The 23059-nt window shown below is 44.5% G+C and overlaps 1 protein-coding gene across 4 annotated transcripts in view; it reads left to right on the forward strand.

Moving 5' to 3' along the window:
• E23 (Early gene at 23) overlaps positions 1-22403 on the forward strand; it is a 114429-nt gene extending 92026 nt beyond the window's left edge. For 2 of the 4 annotated variants that reach the window (XM_046613417.2, XM_069134131.1), the window contains exons 2-13: positions 12732-12892; positions 13751-13920; positions 16872-16977; positions 17345-17445; positions 19419-19674; positions 19808-19978; positions 20230-20334; positions 20659-20780; positions 20900-21107; positions 21207-21421; positions 21518-21726; positions 21802-22403. In XM_046613417.2, the coding sequence (XP_046469373.1) occupies positions 12732-12892; positions 13751-13920; positions 16872-16977; positions 17345-17445; positions 19419-19674; positions 19808-19978; positions 20230-20334; positions 20659-20780; positions 20900-21107; positions 21207-21421; positions 21518-21726; positions 21802-21997 (2020 nt within the window). In that variant the 3' untranslated portion in view covers positions 21998-22403. Of the gene's footprint in view, positions 1-2582; positions 3422-12731; positions 12893-13750; positions 13921-16871; positions 16978-17344; positions 17446-19418; positions 19675-19807; positions 19979-20229; positions 20335-20658; positions 20781-20899; positions 21108-21206; positions 21422-21517; positions 21727-21801 lie in introns of those variants that run through there. The other 2 variants (XM_046613426.2, XM_046613435.2) reach the window with 2 other exon arrangements.
• Positions 22404-23059: the final 656 nt, after the last annotated feature.

The following is a 23059-nucleotide window of genomic DNA, read 5'->3' on the forward strand; positions in this document are numbered from 1 at the left end:
ACGACACGCCGTTTAATAACGCAAGTTGACCCGATGAAATTGGCGAATCAGAGATTGTAAATCTAAATGTTACGTGTCGTTGAACCTGAATAAATAATATGTAAAGAGACTTGTTGCGTCATTCAGTTCAATAGTTTTCAGCCTGACCAAGCCGCGCAACGTGAAGTGCATAGAGAAGAAGCTCAACGCACTCGGTGAGTGGTGATACAAAACTACCTAGAATTAGATCTCAGCGGTCAGGACAATTAATCGAATGTCGGGACGCGTTTGAAAATAAGATAAACAATTATCCGCCAGATATCCCAACTTTATTGAGACTCATTGCCATGTGTTATATCTGATCTATAAATCGTCTACAGAAGCAATTATTTTTCGAATTCTCTTTGACGTAAGTCGCTTTGAACGACCTAAGAGGTTATTCGAAACACATCCGTATGAGTAACGTATCGGGCGGGAGTTAATTTTGATAAGAGTTTGTCGTCTGAAAAATTCAGGATTATTCGTCGTTGGCGTGCTCCTACGGTGTACGAAAATTCACAAGATACTATCCGCAGGTTTCCATTAACAAATGAGAAACTCGTGCACGGACACGCGATCCACAGTGCGAAGTCGTACTAAAAATGAGATAAAAGCGTTAAGTCAGCAGTAAAGTGGCGGGGTCGGTCTCTCGGGGTATCTGGTTAAGTTATACTTAGGTCTTGGCTGGGTGCGTTTGTGCGTAGAGTGCAAAGGATCGACTTATCGTCTCACAATCGCGCCACACGCTGCCGGAGCGACGCGGTGGTGACGCGGTGCGATGCGTGAGACCGGATGTACCGACATCTCGCAAAACTGCGTGCGTGCGATGCGATGCATGTGATGCAGAGTCGCCGATGGAAGAGTGCAACTGTCATGTCGTCGTCCTACGGTCACCCCTTGTCCATTGTCGTCGAACTGGGTCACCGAGGCACTTTGTTAGAAGCCTTGTTATTTAAGTAGGCTTCTGTATTACGGACGTGGAGCATAAGGAAAGCGTAACTGATGATGATGAAGAGCTCGGCGTGGAGGAAGAAGAGGGGAGCGGAACGCGGGGAGGCCTGCCGAACGTGAGATAAGAGGAAAATAATGGAGGAACTCTTTGTGTCTTCTGCCTTGTGCAACGCTCGACTTCCAACGCATTTCTTTATGTACATGATGCTATTTATTATTTTTTTTTTTTTTTCATTTGAATTTCAACCGTCAAAAGGCTGCATGACACATTTTAACGGTGCCGCGATAACTGAATGAGTTACACCTTTTGAATGGGCCCATATTGCGGAACTCGTCGTCGAAAGCGTTCACGTTTTAAACCAAACCGTTTGCAGCGAGATCTAGTCTTTGTACAAACCTGTTGCACGAGACTCGGTACGTGGTCCATGACTAGAATCGCAAATTATTTTTATCCGCATGCTTCGCTCACAACCAGACTCGGGACGAGATAGTTTCATCAGTTGTGAATCTGAGATGCAGTTGGAATCGGAATTTGGGTAGAACGGTTGATTCAAGTCCGAACAGCCGTAATTAGATGACATTTCAAATTGTTGCAAATTACGAAATTCTCTTTGCAGTGCTGTTTGTGCACTGTTATAATGGTTTTCCCCTCAAAGTGTGTTTTGAGCTGGGACTTGATTTCCCCGTTGTTCGGATTGATGATAAAAAAGAAACTTCTCAGCTGGTGTTTGGTCCCGATAGCTAGACGACAACTGCGCACAAGCCTACCAGTGTACGTACGTGGGAGTGGTTTCGGGTGGTAGGAAAAAAAGGTTTCTTCTTCACGAACCGTGTCGCAATTCGCCAGAAGCATACCGATGGTACATATGGAGGGAAAAAACTGATGCCCACATCCCGTAACCTAGATCAAAGTCGCACAAGTTCCTACAAACATCCGTGTATATAATAATATAAACCCGTAAGGGAGTATGAAAAAGATGAAAAAAACGAAGGCAACGCGTCTTCAGGGGTGTTTCGTAGCCAAAAATAGAAATCGATTCAAGACGGAGGGTAGGGACGCTGTTTCTAATCGGTATAGGGTATATGTAATTTCTACGGACGAACGGTGTCGGTCGGATCTCGTTTTCTCAGCTCTACGTACTCTGCCTAGGTCGAGTGTCGCCTATGAAGTTCCGTGCGAAATCCAATACAGGTATTTCCGTCCGATTTTGTGATCCTCTCGGCTCTTTTTGTTTCGGTCTGGTCTGAGGCTTCGTTTCCGTTTCCGTTTCCGGAGAGTTTCGCACTGTCAGAGGACTCGGGTCAAGATTCAAACGCGATCTTTCTTAAATGCTGATTAGCCGACTCGGCTTTGCGACAATGACTAGGCGTACTCGGGAACGACGCGTTGCCACACCGAGATAGGCACGCAAGCACGCACGCACACCTCTCTTCCTTCCGAGCGGACTCCTGCTCGCGCGGTAGGCTTTGCGGGAATTTTACCGATGTGCCGAAAGTTGGGAGTGCTCCTCTCACTGTCCAGCGAGCGGTCATTGGTGCCGCGTGTCTCGACGCAAGTCTGCCCAGTGCCCTAGTGACCAAAAGCCCTGTTCGCAGTGCGAGTAAACACGGCGTCGAGTTAACTCGCGTCCAACTCTTTTTTTCCCACGATTCTCGTTCAGTGATCCTTTCACGGCAATCGACTACGTTGAATTGTACTGTACAAAAAGAAAAAAGAAAAAAAGGAAAAACGACAGAGCGTGACCGCGTATATTCGCAATATTGCTAATGCGGCCGTTTCGCGACACCAGCTTTGGAGGTTTCTTGCCAATTTCAACAACAAGACCAGTGCCAATGTTCGTGCTCGTGTCAACGACTCCTAGTTTTATAATAATGAAATGATCACAGTGTGTAATATCCGCGAGATACGCATGGATTGTTTCCTATAAACAGTTTGTTTCGCTACAGTGCTGTTACTTCGTATAATTCTTACTTAAATTTGCTGTAAAATTTCTGCACCCGATCAGTGAAGTGGTGAAAAAAAACTTTGTGAAACTGTTTCTTGAGATCCAATCGTTCGTTAACGTATAATACACATTATAAAGTATGCGTGTGATTACTCGCTGAAGCAACAACTTCGGTTGTAATCAAACTTTAAACCTGACCCCCCCCCTCACTAAGCGTTGACGCTAATTTATGCCATACTTCAAGTAAGTGCGTTCAGCACGCCAAGATGATTGCCGGCGTAAATAGTTCTCTCACAAATCCATCCGACGAGAGATAGTCGATGATCCTAGCCTCATCACGTGCTGCGATTATGTTTAACGAGATGACCGAGATGAGACAACCGGTCTGAAATTAACCAACACTGCAGGCTAACAACGCGAGTCAGAAAAGTGCTTGAATGTTCCCTTGAATAAATGGAGGAATTGCTAGCTGGGTTGTTGCAGGCACCGATTCTTCTTCCACCCAAGTAAGACTTCTCACATCACACTATCGATCGTCGGTGAATAACGACTTAAATCCTCTGCAAATGATACGGGTTTTTGTATTTGACAGTTGAAACAACTGAAATACAAATTGACACGGTATTTTCTTCCCTCGATAAATCCTCTATCTTCGGTTACGAAACTTCTCTTGTCGTAATTCGAAATCGTGCACCTAGCCGATAGGTGGATAGGCACACCTTGTCAGTCTCACAAAGATGAGGTAAACACAAAGTTTCACGTGACTTACAAACTCTCTAACGACATTTTAAGTAACTCCCATAGACGGAGCAACTCTGGCTGTATTTGAATTTCAGCCGAGGTTTCGTCAGATAAGTTTTTATCCGAACTGACGAAAATTGAAAGGGTTCAACGACAGGATGAACGCAAAACTGTCGTTCGCCCGCAAAGTCTATGACCTATCGATTTAAATACGAGTAAAAAATTTTCGGTTTCCAACTACATATCGAGGATTTCGTCGGGCTTTAGCAATTTCTTGCGCATACAGGAGGTAAAAAGTTTTCTGGGCTTCGTTCGGTTTCACCTACAGCGGTTAATTAGACCGCCCGCCCTCCAAAACTCTTGCTTTACGAAAGAATTGCCATCGGACAGCCGTTGGAACAAATCTCACCCTCGATTGACGGGGTGAACGACTGTTCGAGGTTCGCCATGGTCTTTGTTGCGAAAAAGTGGTCAGTTCCCCGGGCAGAACGGACCCAGATACCCAGTGGGCACGGGCACCAGGTATAAGATAGTGGACGGGAGTAGTTGTTCGATATATTTACTACATCTCCCAGACATTGCGGAGTCGCCGTCGGTGCAGCAACGGTGCTAATTGAATACTGTTTTTATAAACATCGGATCTGATCACATTGGATTGACTGTCAGCCGTGTCGGTCCGGTTAGGTTCTCGCTAAAAACGGCACGTGCAAATCGTTGCAAAATGTACCTTCCGCACATGCACAACGACAACCGATAGTCGGTTGGGGAGCCGAACCCCGGTCACCCGAGCATCGTATCGGTTCACCACGGAACCAATCGGCTTGGGTAAAATCGTAAAATCATGCCGCCATCGCAGCCGTTGATGCGGTTATTACACATTCGTGATAGCGTGTATGTATAGAAAAAAAAACCTGCGGTAGGCGCGACTCGCCGCCTGCCTTACTGACTGACTGAGTGACTGACTGACTTACTGTGCTGCAGCTCGGCTATGGCTGCCTCGGCAAGACTCAGTCTAACCGAGTGGTCATATTATATAGGTGTGTACGTAGCCGAGCCCGGGTCAATACCCCCGAGATATTCTCGGCCTTTCCCTCTCCCCCGAACCCTTCTATCTTCCACCTTCTCTTTCGCTTGCTCTTTCGAATCATTGATCAGACCGCGACGCCGATCGGCTCACTTCTCGCCTTTGAAACACCTTCCCGAAACCCCGATCCTGCAAGAACCTCGACTCCATCGACGGATTTCCGCAATATCGTATCACCGAATCGCTCTCTCATCTGCTTCTCAACCGACGAATAGATGCTATTAGGATTACACGCTGTTTTCTAAGACGCTCTCGTGTATTATACGTCGAGGGGGAAAATGGCGGGGGGGCAGAGGTCAAACGGAGCGACTAATCGCGCAACTTGTTGCTCCGGGAAATAGGCTAGGCTCGTTTAACCTGGAAATATTTCCCGCTGGGTCTTAACTATCGCACACGCTTATATACTTAACATACTCTTGGCTTGTAGAAATATGGATGTCAGAACGGCTCGTGTTACAGGCAAGCCCTTATCATACGCACCGCAAAGGTGAGAGAGGGTACGTATATATATATATATATGTACACATGTATATATATGTATATATGTATACCGATTGGACGTCTCGCGGTGAATCGAGAACGCCGTCCTCTGACCGACTTCTGCAAAAGCATTTACGAGTTTATTTCTTTTCTTCCGCCTTGGTCCCTGCATCCCGGGATTCGAACGGAGATCTCCGGATCTCCAATAATACACTACTCCGTACATCTGCAATTGATGCGCTAACTCGGTGATGCACTGTAGCTGATGGAAAGGATATTACGGTCGAGATGTGGATACAGAAATGAATCGCGTAGGATGGTAATATAACTGCATTTTATGTATAGGAAATGACGACGCTCGGTAGACTCGGTGAGATGTATTTTATCGATGACAGAATATCAGTTTTCTCTCGGTTGAAACGATTTACTGAAATTATATAAATAAATCTGCCAGGCAGTTACTTATCTATGTAATAAATAGATGAAGCCCGACGTGAATGAACGGAACACACTTGGCTCACGGCTTCACCGAGGCTCCTTGAGGTGTACATATATATATATTCAAACATACACTTCATATCCGTCAAATAAAAGTTTACTTATCGTGAACGAGTTGTACGATTCGTGTCGTTGCAGAAATTTTCTTTCTCCTTTTATTCGTATAAGATTTTCCCAACGTAACATGTCGATTACAGTTTTTATTTCAATGAAACTCCTACTCTTTTTCTTACAAATATCAATTTGCGCAATGTAGGTATATACGTGTAATACGCATTTGAATCGCGTGACTCGACGAGGCTCACGAATGTGCGTATGATATGTACGCACAGCGATTGAGGGGGGAGGTTTTTTCATCCCGCGAGACACCTGTACAAGGTGTATAATTTACAGAGAACGAGTCTCCCGCTCCTGCGGGTCGTTCGTTATACGATTACCTACCGCTTCTCTCATCCGATCACCGGGTGTAACGAACCGAGTAACGAACTAACGCAGCACCACAGTGTATGCGGCGCGATTAAGTTTTTGTCGAAACGTTATTTCGATCCACGCGGCTACTCTATATAGCCGGGTGGCGGATAGACGAACGTGAAACGCGTAGGTACACCTATACCTGTATAATATGCTCGTCATACGTATACTAGGTGCAGGTATAATCGGCCGGCGGCAAGGCGATTGCCCCAGATCTATTGTAATTGTTCTTTAACGGCAGAATATTGAACCCGACAGAATTCGCGCACGATGTTTATTCGCCGATCGGTTGATCGGCCGACTCCCAGTTTTATTTCTTTCGCAATCGTATCGCGAAACGAAACGTGTGTAACGCTGTAGAAAACTTTTCGGCCGATCAATTCGTAATCGATTATTTCCGCCTTTGCCCGAGCCTCCGCGCCGCGAGTTCGCCAACGCGAACGGCGTAAGTGAAATTTGCATCGGCTGCACGCGGACGGATTTGAACGAGGAATAAACGCAATTCAAAAACGCATTAAAACCGAGGTAAAACAACGATTCTTTTTTACTCGCCGTAACCACACGACGCGTCCTTTTCAACGCCTTGTAAAGATACATACAACGTATTGCACTCGCGGCATTACGTTTATCAATTTGCGAGCCCATCCAGCACGTGCCGATATAGCTCCGCAAACGCCGGTCTCACAGCCGCATGCATAATACGTGTATAGGTACAACATTCACCGTGTGCGTCGCGTATTATAATATACGTGCGGAACACACATGAACGGACGCGAATCGAGGCTAAAGTGATATCGAGATTCTTTTCATTATTTTCTTTATTTTTTATTTGTTTTTTTTTCTCTTATTTTTATTATTATCTTATACATGTAAAGTTGTATACGTATTTGCAACATACGTATATATCATTATATATACATATATATATATATATACATTTTGTTTTTTCCTTTCTTTCTTATTCCTTGGTTCCTTTGAATAATAATCCCGTTACACGTTGGGTTTTCACCGTTTCACGCACTCGTCGGCGGCTGTATTTCATTTCTCATACTTTGCACGTATTCGCGTTTTAATTTGCAGTATAGGTGTAAGCTCACGGGGTATCGGGGTTCCGGCAAATATCACGTTACGCGAAAAATCCGGATCCCTCCGTTTGCGGTGGTAAAATTAATTTTTACAACCGTCGCACGTTCGTAGGCTCTATTTTTTCACATTTTTACGTCTTACCCGTCGTATCTTGAAACGCTTGACCCCGTGATTGTACGTACATACCGCATGTATGTATTGCCAACTATCGAACCGCTACGATGCAAATCTTCTATTTTTTTGTATTTTTTATTTATTTTTTTTTTCTCGCATCGTCGAACATTTAATTCTTTCGCTCGATACGTTCGTATTCGTCAGTCAATATAATCGATTAATCAACCCAGTTAAACTTGTTTCGCTTCTTGTTACCGGCGTTCGGCCAATTACCAAGCGTGTTTGGTCCTTTTTGCACGGACATCGCGCACGTCCTCGTCTCCTTTATACATCGTATGTTTGTATGTATAAAGTATGTTAACACGAGTGGGGTTGTGGGGGAATTTATACCTGTAAACGAAATCCGTGACTGAGAACCGGCATTTGTTGCACGTAAAAGTGTATCCGGAGAATTTCAAATTTCTTCCTTCCTTTGCGTTTTCTTTCTCGTTTTTATTTCTATTTATGTTTCGGTGTTTGAAATTTTTACAATTCCTCCAGCGTCACGTCCGCGTTCGTGTAATAACCGGTGGACCAAATTCATCGGTTCGCACGGTCCGGGCAGGGAAAATAAATTTTGCGTCACTCGCTGAAACGCGCGTAACGTGCAGTAGCGGACGTATTTGCGCCGTCCGATGTTGGCGATCCGGCACGTAGCCGCGGGAGGTCGCGGAAACATAAAGTGCTTAACGCTGCTGGAACAACGTGCCGGGGGAATATTTTTGCGTGCGTGCATAAATCGCGTCGCGAATATACGGCGAGTGGGAAGAGAGGAGGACGGAGGGACCGGTCACAGGGAGGATGTGAGCGGTACATCGGTGGCGGCGAAAAGATACGCATGACCCAGTTTTCGCGTAATTTTAGGAGGACTGTTTTTTGGACGACAGAGCAACGCTTTATACCTGTAACAGTCAAACAAGATCGCTGTATGCAAATATGCAGCAGTCTTGCAGTGCGACGATCTTACGTTCCTTTCTTCGTTAATTTATGTTCAAAACGGTGAGAGGGATTTCTTGAACTTGACGAACGAAGTCTCAAGAGGGTCTCTTTCGGCGATAAAGAATATTCAAAGGGTACTTGTCAAAATTTATACCGCATAACTTGTTTGCTGTACATAATTTCTGCGTAGGTGTAATGATAAATAACGAGTTGAGTTTCGGTGATTGCACTTTTGTTAGACTAGCGCGATGACTTAACTGATGCGATAATTCGAGCTCTGGTTGGGGTACCTGGTAGTTTTATGTTTACATAACTCTAACTCTTTGCTGTGTGCGGCTTGAGTATCGGGTTACAAAAGATAATTAAATTTAGGTTCGAGTTACAGTTCGCGTGTGGCTATCGCCGATTTTCACCTGTGTGTGGGTAAATATATACCGTATACCATATAACGTACGATATTTGCACGCATGTATAACGTGTGTGCGTACATCGATGTATATCCAGGTATACAACAAAGCATCGTCAACTCTTCGGATTAAGAAACTCCTTCCACTTTGCACGGTTTTAATTACCGCTCTTAGCAATTATCTTTTCAAGTTGTTCCGTTATCTCACTCCGCGCAACGATAGCTGCGGCACACGTGTAAGTTTGTATTATAATAGGTATCCGTATTTAAATATATAATATCCTGCGTACATTTGCACGTACGTATTATATATTACGAAAGTTTTGGCTTCGTTTCCCGCTGTATTAATTTCGTTTCGTTAAAACGTTTTACATGAATTGACTAGGATGTCTGCGTATTATTATACCTACCACATGTTGTATATATATCCGTGTAGATTAGACGGAGTGAGGAATTCATTTTCACGCGAGCTTATTTGCGCTTGGTAAAATCACCAACGGATCTTTTGCCGCGTTATACACAGTAGAATTCCTTGTTTTTCTTGCTCGGAAAATTCTACGTACAATCGAGGATCGAGTCTAAAATTGCGGAATTTTAATCAGTAATCAGAATACTAATTAGCCGAGTCATGTTTTTGTAATTACTTATTCTGCAGAAGTCATTGGAATGACGAAAGTAAAAAAAGAATGATAAAACGGTGTCTCGCAAATTCGTCGGTTGAGGAAAGATTACTCCTCCTCTGACTGAAAAAATCACTTTCTCTGCGTAAAGTGCGTTGAAATACCTTGCAAAGGAGAGAGTGAGAGGGAGAAGATAAGGGTGAGGCGAGGAGGATGACCCAGTGAGAGAAAAACAAGCCTTCCTGAGGGCACGTGCCGCACCGTCGGAGTTCCTCCGCGAGTCGTTGCCCTCCTCGAGTGACGTGATTCCTAGATATAAAAAACAATATTAAAAACAAGTTGAATGTACACACACACACACACCCATATATATATATATATATATATATAAAAACAGGTATAAATAAATTATAGAGAAACGTCAAAAAAGGTAAAAGGAAAGAGAAAAATATCCCGTTCGCGTCGAATTGTTATGCAAATTAATTGGCCGTTCGAGGAACGCGAGCGAGTACCCGTCTCCTAATTGAGGGAGAGAGCAGCAGCAGTAGGCCAACGGTGATCCCGGAGTCCCGACGTCCCAACGTCCCGGTCCCTTGGCGATCGGCAACCGCGCTGTCAGGGACAGGCGACTGCCTGGCGCCTTCGCAATTCACAACTGCAGGGGCCAAGCGCTGCGCACCGTGAGCGGACAATGACTTTTGACATTAAGGTTTGTCAATGTTGACAGTACGGTGTGGCGCAGAACCGAAGCCGTCGTTGCCGCGAAGCGCGGTACAGTCGTGCTTTTCACAGGCAATGAAGACACGCCGATCGACTTGTGGGGCGGTTTTTTTTTTTTTACTCTTTTCATTTCCTTCCTTTTTCTCACGACACTACCGTTACGCAATCGCGGCGAGGAGCAGGGCTTGGCGATTGGTCGGGAGATCGTATAGAACCAGGAAATGTTCGAATGGTTTTATCCTTTTTTTTTTTCTTCTCTCTTTCTTTCTTCCTTTCCGTTCGTTTGGAGGAATATATTTAGCGGTCAAGGCTGCAAGGTCGCATTAAAATTACAACGACATTCTCTCGTCAGGAATGGCGCGGTTCGAATTACCGCTCAACGGGCTTCTTCTCTGGCGAGCCGGTGTTCCTTGTTCAGAAACACAAGGTTCCATCTTTCCGAGACTCTCATCGATGCCCGCTGCCTTCTCATTCCGAGAGTACGTGCGACGCCTTGCCTCCAAGACTGTCCGTTCTCGTCTTTCTTAAAATTCAAACCCACTCCTCTAGAACATGGCGAAAGAACGAGTCAATTTTAGACGGAATGGAAATCAGCTGATGATGGTATCCATCCAGCGGTGTGGTAACCGCGCCTCGGGCTATAAAAGATTATACGCCGCGGAAGAAGGTCCTCAACTTTGCAGGCTTCGAAATGTTCCGAAAGACCGTGACTACGTCGGGCAAACCACCACGAATTAAGGTCGAGACCGTACAACGTGTAACTACATGCAGATCATTGAGTATGTCATATTTCTCTCTATCTCTCTCCTTCGTCATAAACCAGAGCGCGTTACAGTCCCTGAAAGAGAATTTCATCTCGCGTAATCATACTGTCCCCGATATAACAGAGAGCCAACACGTCGTTCCTGGTGTTTATACACCGGCGTTGATGTGTTTGTGCGGTCATCCCAGGTTCGAGCGACACGAATTTGACACTAAACAGTCTCGTATAGAGGCATGTGCAGGTCTTCGATCCGCCATACTAGAGTGGCGAGTTTGGGCGTCGGCGTGAACGTTTCTGTTGTGACACGGACACCGCCGTCGTTTAAATACGTATTCATACGCGAGTCCGAATGCATTTGGTCCCGTTTCATCAGACGGGCCAAAGCTCCAAGTCGTTTGACAATGAGCGAAGAACGGGGGGGGCGAAACGGCAAATGTTTTAAAGTTGAAGTTCATGTACTACCGACGGGTTCGTCGACCCTCTGCGGCATGACGCGACTCGTTCACGTTGTGAATTTATTGTCTTATACGGAGTCGTTGCTCGGGAGTTGTTTGCTTTTTCCGTGTATATACAGTATAACACATGCCTATGCGTACCGTCATCCAACGTAACACTTGCCCTCAATCTCTATGTGTGTTCGGATACTTCTCGTGTGCAAATCTACCCGTCCTGACGGACGGCGGACAAAGGACGTAACAATTAGCTGCATTCGTACGTACGGACGTGACACACCCGGTTGTATTCCATCGCGGACCGTCCGATAGTACCGATCATGGTCGTCCCATGCAGGTACACCTCGTCTATTCGTATTTCACGTTGACGCGTTTAGTCTGTCACATGCAGCGCAAATTGATTCAACGACATTCGTCCTTTCGTAATATCGTAGGTTCGACCAACTCTCATCGCTCGAAATCCGACGCAATCAGTACCGTCTTGCGATGAACGATTTAGAGATGAATCAAGCTCGTTGATGAGAAGGATAACTGATCTGTCCTTGCGTTACTGTCGATTAATCAAGACCGATCAATACGCGGGAGTCGTGCTTAATTCGACACGAATCACTTTTTCCGGTGTACCCTATCATTCTTGCTTTATCGAAAGTGCAGGAGATTGTGTGGTGCAGATTGAATATTAATTGATTTGGCTGTCACACGGTGCGGAAAAACTTTCAGTCGTCGCTGCAAGCAACAGATTATCTCCTATCCTCGGTCATTGCATCGATAAAATATCATCTCGAAGATACCGGTAATTTCCATGCCTCTTCGGAGAGGCGAGTGAAAGTGACAGACCAGCTCGGTATGCTCGTTATGTGGTTCACTGGGATTCCGGACTTTCGGATCATCGGGTTTACGCTTTGAGGTTGAACAACAGATTTCCCCGAAGATGCTGCGGAGGTTTATTGCCCACGGATGATGGCTCCACACTTGTGTCTACCTACCCTGAACCACCACAATAACGAAATTGTCCATTCAATTTCGGACAAAGCTCTTTCGCCGAATCGATGTACCATATCTTAGTTCGTCTGGTCGAAGTTACTTGCGTCATTGCCGCCGGGTCCCTTTTCATCGCGACGTAAAAATTTTTATTGTAATAACCCAGCGTGCCGCTTGCTGCAGACTCCAGACTCACGTGAAGTTTCAGAGACCCTCTCATTGTGTATTCCCCTCACCAAATAACGTGCAGTTTCGTAACGTCTGAACTTGACGTACGAAACGATACTCGTTATACGATCAATTTGTTCCTCCTACGCGCACTCAATATCTATGTATTCTCCGTGGTTACGCAAGCTGGACCAGCGCCGGCATCGACTATTTCATTCTTATTTTATCTCTTTATTTTTGTTCTACTTTTTCAGAGTGGAAAGTTCGGCGCTGCAGCTGGTATGTCCGCTGGAGTCACGTCCCGTTCAACTTGTCTACCGGAATCTCCAGGTGGTCAAGGACAAGAGGGCTCTCCTCCGCGACGTATCAGGGGTCGTCAAACCGGGAGAGCTACTCGCCGTCATGGGACCGTCAGGTAATGCAATTATCCAATCCGGTTCGTACCGACGTAATTTAATCGCTAACGAGCCACCCGCAGCAAAAGTCTTGGAGAACGCAGCGACTACCCGCCGTTTCATCAATCAAAGATGCGCAAAGTTGACGCATCCAATATATCACCAGCTACAAAGTTCAGGGATGACTCGACACACTCTTTATTGGTGTTTCAGCGTCAAATCGTCGCGTTTATTGCGCACCTTTTACCGCGACGCTAAATTTCGTCAATTGCAAGGATTGATTGCTTCGATTTTTGTTCGCTTGATATATTGTATCTAATTTTATCATTTTTTTTTTCTCGAATCGTTTTTACTCTTTTCTTCTTCACTACTTCTTTCACATCTATTTTTGCTTATACTTTATACCGCACTCCTCCTTGAGTATGTTTACGAAACGCGCGAACCGATTTATGGCTGATCGGAATTCTCGGGTTAATCCGTTTTCGACCGAACTGCTTTAATGTAATGGATCGCAGCTTTCAAACCGACTAGTTGAACTCAATCCGAAATTGATATGCGCCGTTCTTGATTAATTGAACATCAAATCGTTGGAGAGATTACAGTGTCTTCTTAAACTGAAATTATATTAATTTTCTCATTCTGCATGAGTAGACATATCGACCTAAAACGCTCTCAAATTTTTGAACAAATAAAAAAAAATAAATAAATAAAAAAAATGAAACAAACAAACATATATTGAAAATAAATTGAATAACACGATTCACGTGCTGAATCGGCGCTCGCGCAGCAATGCAGAGCTGCATCGTTCTATCGTTCAACGACTCATGTACACGTGACCATCGATGATGAGAAGCATTGATTATTTTCTTGCATAACAGGCTGCGGGAAAACAACGCTGCTGAATTGTTTATCCGGACGAGTTGGTCTGGACGGTGGTGAGATTTGGCTAAATCGAGAACGTCTTACGAAGAGATGGCGCCGAAGGATATGCTACGTTCAGCAACAGGACGTCTTCTTTCCGGATCTCACCTTGAGGCAAACACTCGAGGTTCGTACCGTCAAAGGTTACTAATTTTCATCACACGTTGAATATTTTACGGGCATGCGGTGTTATGCTCCAACCATGCCTTCAACATCGCACGTTAGCGTCTAATACTCGCGAGGGCAGGTGTTTAGAAAGTGGGATGAATTACCATCTCATTCGTTCTATATTTCTGATCCCTTGGCAACTCGCATAAGGATAACGTGTCAACTTTATAATATTATGGCGTTGGTAGGTATCCGGTTTAATGCCGCTCTCGGGAAAACTCGAACGTATGAATATATCGATTTATACGTAGACGTATGTGCATGCAATGCAGGCAAGAGAAAGTGCACGAGACACAAAACTCTTTCCTATCCTCGTTGCGGATGACTAGCGTTCACTTTGTCTAATATTCGTATACATAGTGTGATCGAGAAGTGTCAATCGTTAACGATACGTCATGTTCTTTTTTGACGATCATCGGGATTTAGACATGCCCTTTATCCTCCAAGCTTCGTCGTTCCGTTATACCTATGTAACGCGAAATATGCGATGTAAGAAGAGTTATGAGAAATATAGGGGTCAGCGCGTTTGAGCCCGGAATTGCATTCGCCATGCACGATTCAATTCTGCTGGATAAAAAAATTGTGTATAAGAGCAACGTAAAAAAACGTACGTTAATAATGAAAATTGTTAAAAAAAACAAAAAAAGACGTGGGACCAATCGTTTAAAGCCGTGCGGTTTCGGAACGTATGGAACTGTGGGACAGTTTTTAATTCATTTAGAGCATTACGTGCAGATACATATACATAGATTCGTACAAACTCGCGAATATATTCTGCATGCGAACGACCGTCCCTGTCCTGATGTACCCAGTTGGTGCAGAGAAGTAGGGTGGGGTGGAGATGGTGTGACGTCATATAACTTTACTCGGTCAGTGAACCGCATATATTACGCGTTTCAAAAAGTTCTGGCATCATTATTGCGAGATACCGATCCTCGCCTGTATAACACATGCTCATGTGAAACGTACGCGGTGGAAAAGGTATTTGTGCACCCGGTGTAAAAATCGCGTGTACCTATACATATAATACGCAATTTTAATGTACCGCGTTATTTTATTGTTGTGTTAGCGTCGTTCCCTACTCTTTCCTTCTATCTTTCTATTTCTCTCTCTCTCTCTTTGGCTGACGGCTATTTTAATCGACCACCAATGCGTATACATGCAGAACCCGAGTAGCTGATAGCAATTAATTGATAATTCAGTGCACGTACGCACGCATCATGAATTCCCAAGAAAACAGCCTCTGTCCGAGATTGTGCGATGTGTATGTATAGATATTTATATAGTCTATAACCGCCTGTCTAGACCCCATACGGACTAATTTCCCAATTTTCTTTCGATCTCGCTACTATCCGTATATTTCTTTGAAAGACACCTACCTTATGCCTTCAACGACAGTAGTGATTTAACGCAGTCCTGAATCTTTCTCCGGCTCTATATTATCTCCCGTTTCGCATATGAATAGACTGAACATGTATACTCATACTATCTGACACACTCGCGTGGTGCGATGCAGTTACGATTATATATAATATATACCTACATGTATCTACGTACACATAGCCCGAGCAATAACTCTCGCGTTAGCGCGAATAGTAATAAGATAAGGAATATCGTAACGGAGAGAGAATGAAAGGAAGAAAAAGAGAGGGTGTTATAGAGAAGTAGATGCAAGCAAGGGCTTTGATAAGATTGCAGGGCGCCATCCTTCTATACCATGTACGCAACATACGTATCTCCAATACGCGTATACACCGTACGTAGGTATGACATAGGTTATATACGACGAGGCGTTCTAGCCAGTTGTAAAGAGATAAGTGCAGCAGGTCGAGCTGCAAGGGACAAGTTGATTGTTTGATTGTATCCGCTGCACAATGTTGCAGCATATGCGAGCGGTTGTTGTTGATACGCAACTGTTAAACCGTTAAACTACGCGGATACGGCATTAGGTGAACAACGGGGAATATCTTATTATTATACCTATATATCTTACCCACGTACGCGTAAGTACCTTTCGCATTTTCAGGGCACCCTTCTTCGGATTGCGCCTAATTCCGTCATCCTGCGGGCTCGACGACGAGGTCGGTCACTCGCCCCCGCTTTTTAGTTGTTACGCGCGTGCATCGGACGGTCGCGTCGTCGGTGCAACGGGAAAGCAGCTGTTAACGCTTCCTAACTCGTTTCTCGATTTTCTCTCCTTCTCACTCTTGCACGCGCTCGACGCGACACTTTCGCGCTGCAAAACCTCTCTTTAAACTTTAAAGAGAGAATTGCAACCCTCCTCCGCCTCTGCGCTTTGCGCTAATCCCTGGACCCGCGAACGACGTACGGTACAATTGCTCGTTGCGACACGCCTCGATGCACTTTCTACACTGCGTCTGCACCAACGCCCGAACGCCGGAGGCGGGGGGCTCCCCATTATTCACGCATGCATTTACTTACGCCCGTCTGATCCTCGGTGAGCCAATTGCTTTCTTTCTCGCTTGATTTGTTATTTTTATTGCTACTATTATTTTTGATGTTATTATTATTTCTGGTCATATTTGTTTCGTTCGGAGGAAATATTCACTTGCCAAGAACGCCGATGACTTTTGAGACAATTTGTTTTGGAAATTATTACTAGAGTTGTATACGGTTGTAGGTCTAACGCAAGAGAAAGAAAAATAAGAAAAAAAAACAAAAACAAAAGAAAGAAAGAGAGGAAAAAGAGAAACGACAGAGAAGACCAGAAAAGAAAGAGCACAAGGAGAGATGAAGGAGTAGCGTTACTATTATTGTAATAAATAAATGGTGCTGAAGAGACATATAATACGTGCGATGAAAAATGCAAAAGTGAAATATTTTGTCGCTTGTGCAATAGTCGAAAAAAAAAAAGATTGCTTTTTTACTTTTGTATTTCCTTCTCCGCAGTACCAGGCTCGCCTCAGGCTGCCAGACACGCTTTCACACTCTCAGAAGATGCAGTGTGTAGACCACATAATCGAGGTTCTTGACCTCGCCGCCTGCCAAGACACAAGTAAGTATGGCTCCCGTAAACCAATAGCCTCTCTGTGTAGAAAACAAAACACGGTCAGCCGTGCTCGTACTTTACATCTGGAAATATATGTACAATGTAAAATGTACATTCAGCGTGCATAAATATACGTATACGAGATGATACGACACATTGTGCAAAGCTTCCAAGTATAAACAGCTCGTCAGCGAATATTGGGGGCGTAGTCATGGCGGAACGACGGACGAAATAACGAAAAAACGAATCGAAGATCTCTCGAGCATCGAAGCTGCTTTCTTTTCTCGTTCCCGTCCATCGCGTACCATTTCTCTTTCTTTTCTCGCTAGCACCGCACTTGACCAACCGTTCTTTATTTGATTATTTGTCACAGTTATTGGAGACTACACGAAACGAGGCCTTTCCGGCGGCGAGAAGAAGAGGACAAGCATCGCCTGCGAACTTCTCACCAATCCTTCTTTAATGCTCCTCGACGTAAGTATACATATATATGCATGCGTATCAATTCGAATCGATTCAATTCAATTTCACCAGTCTCGAGTTTTCACTTTTGAAGAGGATTGGATGAGGAAAATACCAATTCAATCACTTTGCGGATTATTGTCGAGAAACCCTGATACATTCGGTTAACGGAAGGACTGAAAATCAGTGTCACGAAGCGTCAGGTTTTTCTGATTCGGTTGATATTCATACAGAGATGAACAAATTACTATTATCCCAGGGTAAAACAAGCAATCAATCATCGGTATAATTTCAATGGGAATTGTGTTTCTATACTTCAGGAGAGAATTCTTCATAGTACGAACGGAGTAAAAATTTCGTGAATAAACTTGATTGACAGTTAGAGGCCCCGACAATTGAAAATTGGACCAACGAAGCCCCCGTAAGTTGCCTCGCGCCTTTCAGCTGCCGGATTCCAAATCAATTGAATGAACGTGTACCGTGTCGCACAATCGGTTACGTCGAGTACAGATCTAATCCTCTTGTGTACCGAAGTATGAGAAGCGAAAAAAAAAGGCATCGCCACCTCATTGTTGCAGGGTATTAAAATTATCTTACCGTTTACATTTTTTGCGCGGCTCAATACACCCGCACACGTACGGCATGTTCGGGTATGTCTGGATACACGTAAACGTGGCCAGCACAGAATCGTGTGTAGATCTACCGTTAGAGATTGAACGCATTCCTGATCTCATTTCGTGTCGCTCCTATCAACGAGGAGTCAGACGCACACAAGGATCGGGTTCGGCCAAGACTGGAATAATCGCGCGTGGGTGTGGATCTACCTAGGCTGCTGCCGCCGAGTATCGATGAATTATCAGGCATCCGGTACAACGATCCTCTATGTTGGCATTTAGAACGGTAGATTGAACGCTGTATACCTAGTATTGAAACGTACTACCCACAAGATTAATCAGTGTCATTCACCGGGAAATTGCAACCTACGTCAAACATGTTTCACGTAGATAACGAGCCGAGCGAATACAACGCTCTCGACTCTCTACGCGCCTTTATGCTTCAATAATAATATAACTGTTTGAAAATTCACTGGTATATTCGCCGTTTTATATGCGAAAACTGTCAATCATCCATTGGCTCAGGGAGAGACCGACGCCGTACTCGTTATTTCGTCATCGATCTATCGCATCCAATTTGCAAAGTTGCAGCACGCATGCTGTGCCTCTTATTTTCTCTGCATTAGAATATTGCGACAAAGATACATAATTCTATTAGTGTACGAACGTTTATTGATTGGCAAAATGTTGTGCAACCGTATAATAAGCAACTATCGACAATATGACGAAAAACTCGGAAAGACCGGAATAAAGTTCAAGAATTACGTAGTTCATCCCTGTAAAAAATGCAATACTCTTTCTCAATCACCCAGAGTAGTATCTCGATAAGAACTGTTGGGCAGGATAATTATTTTCCGGACTCGTGAAAGGTCAGAGGAAAAAAATTTGCACGATTCGATCTCGATCCGAGAATCACGCAATGTTCACGAACGAGGTTCTAGATTATTATTCCGTGAACAGTTCGCGGCCTCGTAGCGTGTCCTCGCATGATATTCTCAGAAGAAAAAAGGGGTTATAGGTATATCAGGCGAGCAGATAAGGCAGGCAAACATTCCAAATATTGACCGTTGTATGATATTATTCGACGAATGTGTGCAGAATCGGTCGGTCTTGTTTGCTTTTTTGTCCTTAGTTTGACATATCGGAGGACACATTCATCAGCATTTGGTGGTCGTTTTACTGACATACAGTCAAAGTTTTTCAGCTGTCGAAATAGAGAGTCGACGTCGTTGACCGACGTCGACTCACTCTGTTGATTCAGCCACGATATTGTATACCTTTCGAACGTCGATCCTTCCCGCAAGCGGTCGCCGCACCGACCACCGTTTACCTCTTATCTCAATAATTCTCATTTTTTCTCCCCTTCGACAGGAGCCCACGAGCGGACTCGACTCCCATTCGGCCCAGGCTCTGATCTCCCGGTTGAAGAAGTACGCCGAACAAGAAGGAAAGAGCATCGTCGTCACGGTCCATCAGCCCAGTTCGCGAATGTTTCACAGCTTCAACAAGCTGCTCCTACTCAGCAGAGGCCAGGTAGCATACTACGGGCCGACGAACAACATCGGCAGATTTTTCTCCACCATCGGCCTCACCTTACTCCCGCATTACAACCCCGCCGACTTCATACGTGAGTTGATATGTTCGGACTATTTGCTATTCATCCATCGCTCCGCGTTTGCCGATCGAAGCTTCGACACGAGGGCCGCCTCAGAACGGTACTTTCCACTCTCGCTAATCCCATGTATGCGTCTGCGTTACAGTCGAACAAATAAAGGGACCGGAAGAGGTTCGAGAGAGGATAGTGGCTGCGGCTAGGGCGGCGAGGCAGGGAATCGACTGCCCGTTGGAACTTCGACCAGACTACAACCCCAGCCAGCATCCGCTCTGCGATCACCTGATCCATTATCACGAGCACCATATCACCCACAATGGTATGCAAATGTATATGATATCGTAAATAGAAGAAACCCTGCGGACGACCGAGTATCGATTCGACCTTCTGTTTGTCGGACGATCACTTTTTATTTTCGTCAAATTGAGACATTTTTATATGCGGCCCGATGTGCCGTCATTCTTGTGACACGAAGCCTTTTTCCACGCACTTTGTAAATAGCGTATATTGTAGTCGTTTTTTGAAATCAATGTGACACAGTTTGTTTTGGATGTTGCGTTTTGGTATCAGGAAACGGAGAATGCAAGGACATTACGAACCGAGGAAAACTGGATATGTGTGTGGTCATTAACCCCCCGAACCACAACACCAGCAGTCACGTTTACAGCGCGATCGGTAAATGCATTTGAGAAACCTAAACTAATCATACTAATACTACAACTACCACGTTCTGCATTACTAACACTAGGCTAGAAGATCCGCTATCGGACCGGGAAGAGAACGCTGCTCAACGACATAACTTGCGTTCAGCGATGATCCACAATTATTATTTTCCTAAAACTAACCGCACACGTTGATGTCGCCATTCGCCACTAATACGTATTATAATACCATTATCATTTGCTCGGTTTCGGTTCAATATCTCGTTGTCTATCATCATCGTGCGCAATTCTCTCAATTCCTGGAATGAAACGATTTTCGCTCTTATTGCCCCAACAGTAAAGGAGGATGACGGAAGGACCCTTTGGCTCGATACCCAAAGTCACGCGAGTAGCAGCACAAGTTCTTCGGACGACGATTACTCCTGGCACTGGCCAACGAGCTTTTGGTCTCAGTTCAAAGTGAGTTAAAAATGTAACTTTCGTTTTCGAATACAGACACCGTGCTTGGCCAAGGGAATTCAGGCGGGACCGGTCGTCTCTTCGTCCTTTACATTAATTTGACGCATCGATTTTTCCAGGTACTGTCTGAGCGGAACTTCCAAGAGGCCAGACCCAGGATGCTGTCCCGGCTGAACTGGCTCCAGACAGTAGCGTTGGGTCTTTTGGCGGGTCTCCTTTGGCTTCGCCTTCCAAGAACAGAGGCCGCCCTCCACGACATCCAGGGATGGATGTTCTTCAGCACAACTTACTGGATGCTGTTCGCCCACTTCGGAGCGCTCTCTAGCTGTGAGTTGTTTACATTTGACCGAGCGTCTCAGGCGTGCAACGAGCCTGATGCCTTCCGTTCTCTTTATCGGACGTCTAATTTCGTTACCCTATGTTCAGTCCCTCCCGAACGCGAGGTAATCAACAAGGAGCGTCTCTCGGGATCGTATCGCCTCTCGGCTTATTACCTCGCCAAAATGGTCGGCGAGTTACCGTTGACAATCACACTTCCGGCGGTTTATCACATAATCAGTTATCCAATGCTGGGTTTTCACAGTCCGGCTGTGTTCGTCACTCTTCTGGCGTTTCTCCTGCTGAACACGGTCGTCGCCCAGGTAAGTTAGGAGAGTTCGTTAATTCTTCCAGTTATTCATTGCTCGTTGCTTACGGTCGTCGATCGTCCAACCGTCCTCTTCGATTCTCCACTTCAGAGCGTGGGCTTCTTCGTGGGCGCCTGCTGCCTCGACCTCCAAGTCAGCATAACGGCATCGGCGCTCTACACTCTGGGGACGCAATTACTTGGCGGGTATCTCGCCACCGCTGTACCCCCGTGGCTCGCCTGGGCGAGATACGCCAGCATGGTTCACTACGCCTATCAGAATATGCAGATACTCGAGTTCGGCGTCGGGGAGCCAATCATGTGAGTGCAGCTCGTACAGGAAAACCCTCCTTGATGCCTCTTAATTTTTATAAGACAATTTCAATTTTATCACAGGTGTGCCCAACCGAGCAAGTTTTCCGAGTGCAAGAACGGAACGACGATACCGGTATCGGCGATCTTAGAGGGACCGGGCGGTGCTGCCGGTCCTGGGTTGCCGTTGTGGGCAAACACTGCGGTTCTACTAGCATTCTTAGTCGTATTCAGGACGCTAGGATACCTAGTTCTACGTTATTATCGCGTACCCAAGTGAGCGTAATAATGAAACGCCACCTAGAATCCAATTTTGTACACAAGTTTTCACGGATCTTTATTATTATAATATACTATACTGATATCACTGTTATAAATACAATGTAATAATGCGAAGATATAGTACTCAGCAATACGATTTAATGGATAGTAACGCGTTGGAGGGTCCGATTAGACGAAGAAAAAAAAATTATCGTAGACGAGATGGAGAAAACGATGTTTGACGTTGTCGTAATTTTTTTTCTTCTTTCGGTTCCTTTTTTTTCTCTTTTCATCGTGGTAAGAATGGTATGATCATTAAATATTGCCATGGCGTGAAAATAATAAACAAAAAAAAAACAAAGACAATGAATTTCAGGAAAAAACGAAAAAGTATGGAAAAAACATGCTGCAAATCGACTGACATTTTTACGAGCGATGGACATTTTTAAATGATTTTAGGATAGACTTAATGTAATTTTAAGTATGTAATAGGTATATCATAATACATATTATATGGATATGTATAATAATATAAGACGCGGAGAAGCGTTAATAGTGAAACATTATGCTGCCAACTTTACAATAGTATCAATTCTCCTTACATTGCATATATTTATATGTGTAATGTGAGTAGTATATAAACATGTATATTCACGTAACTTGATCACGGGCTAAAAGTTCAGAGAGAAGAAGAGAAAAATATCCAAACTAAACTGAAAGAAAATGAAGAAAAAACAATAAAAAATCAACGTATACTTATATGAAATCAATAATCTGTACATATATACATATATATATATGTGTGTGTGTGTGTCTATATAAAACAAATTGTACGCGAGTGGTATAAAAAGATGTGAGATCGTTTGACCAGTTGCGGATAACAAATAAACAGTGAAAGCGAAAGACCGATGTCAGATGCTTACCTAGATCCTCTTCGGATTCTTAAGGACGTTGAGTTGCTGTCTTGTTCGCAGTTCACTTTGCTCTGGCATTAATGAGTCCCGTCACTGATGTCACTCTGATTCGAATGAGATAAATCGAAGTGTTTAAACTTTGTTCTCACTTAAATTCAATTCGTTTC

Source organism: Neodiprion pinetum, chromosome 1, assembly GCF_021155775.2.
Source record: "Neodiprion pinetum isolate iyNeoPine1 chromosome 1, iyNeoPine1.2, whole genome shotgun sequence".
NCBI classification, from domain to species: domain Eukaryota; kingdom Metazoa; phylum Arthropoda; class Insecta; order Hymenoptera; family Diprionidae; genus Neodiprion; species Neodiprion pinetum.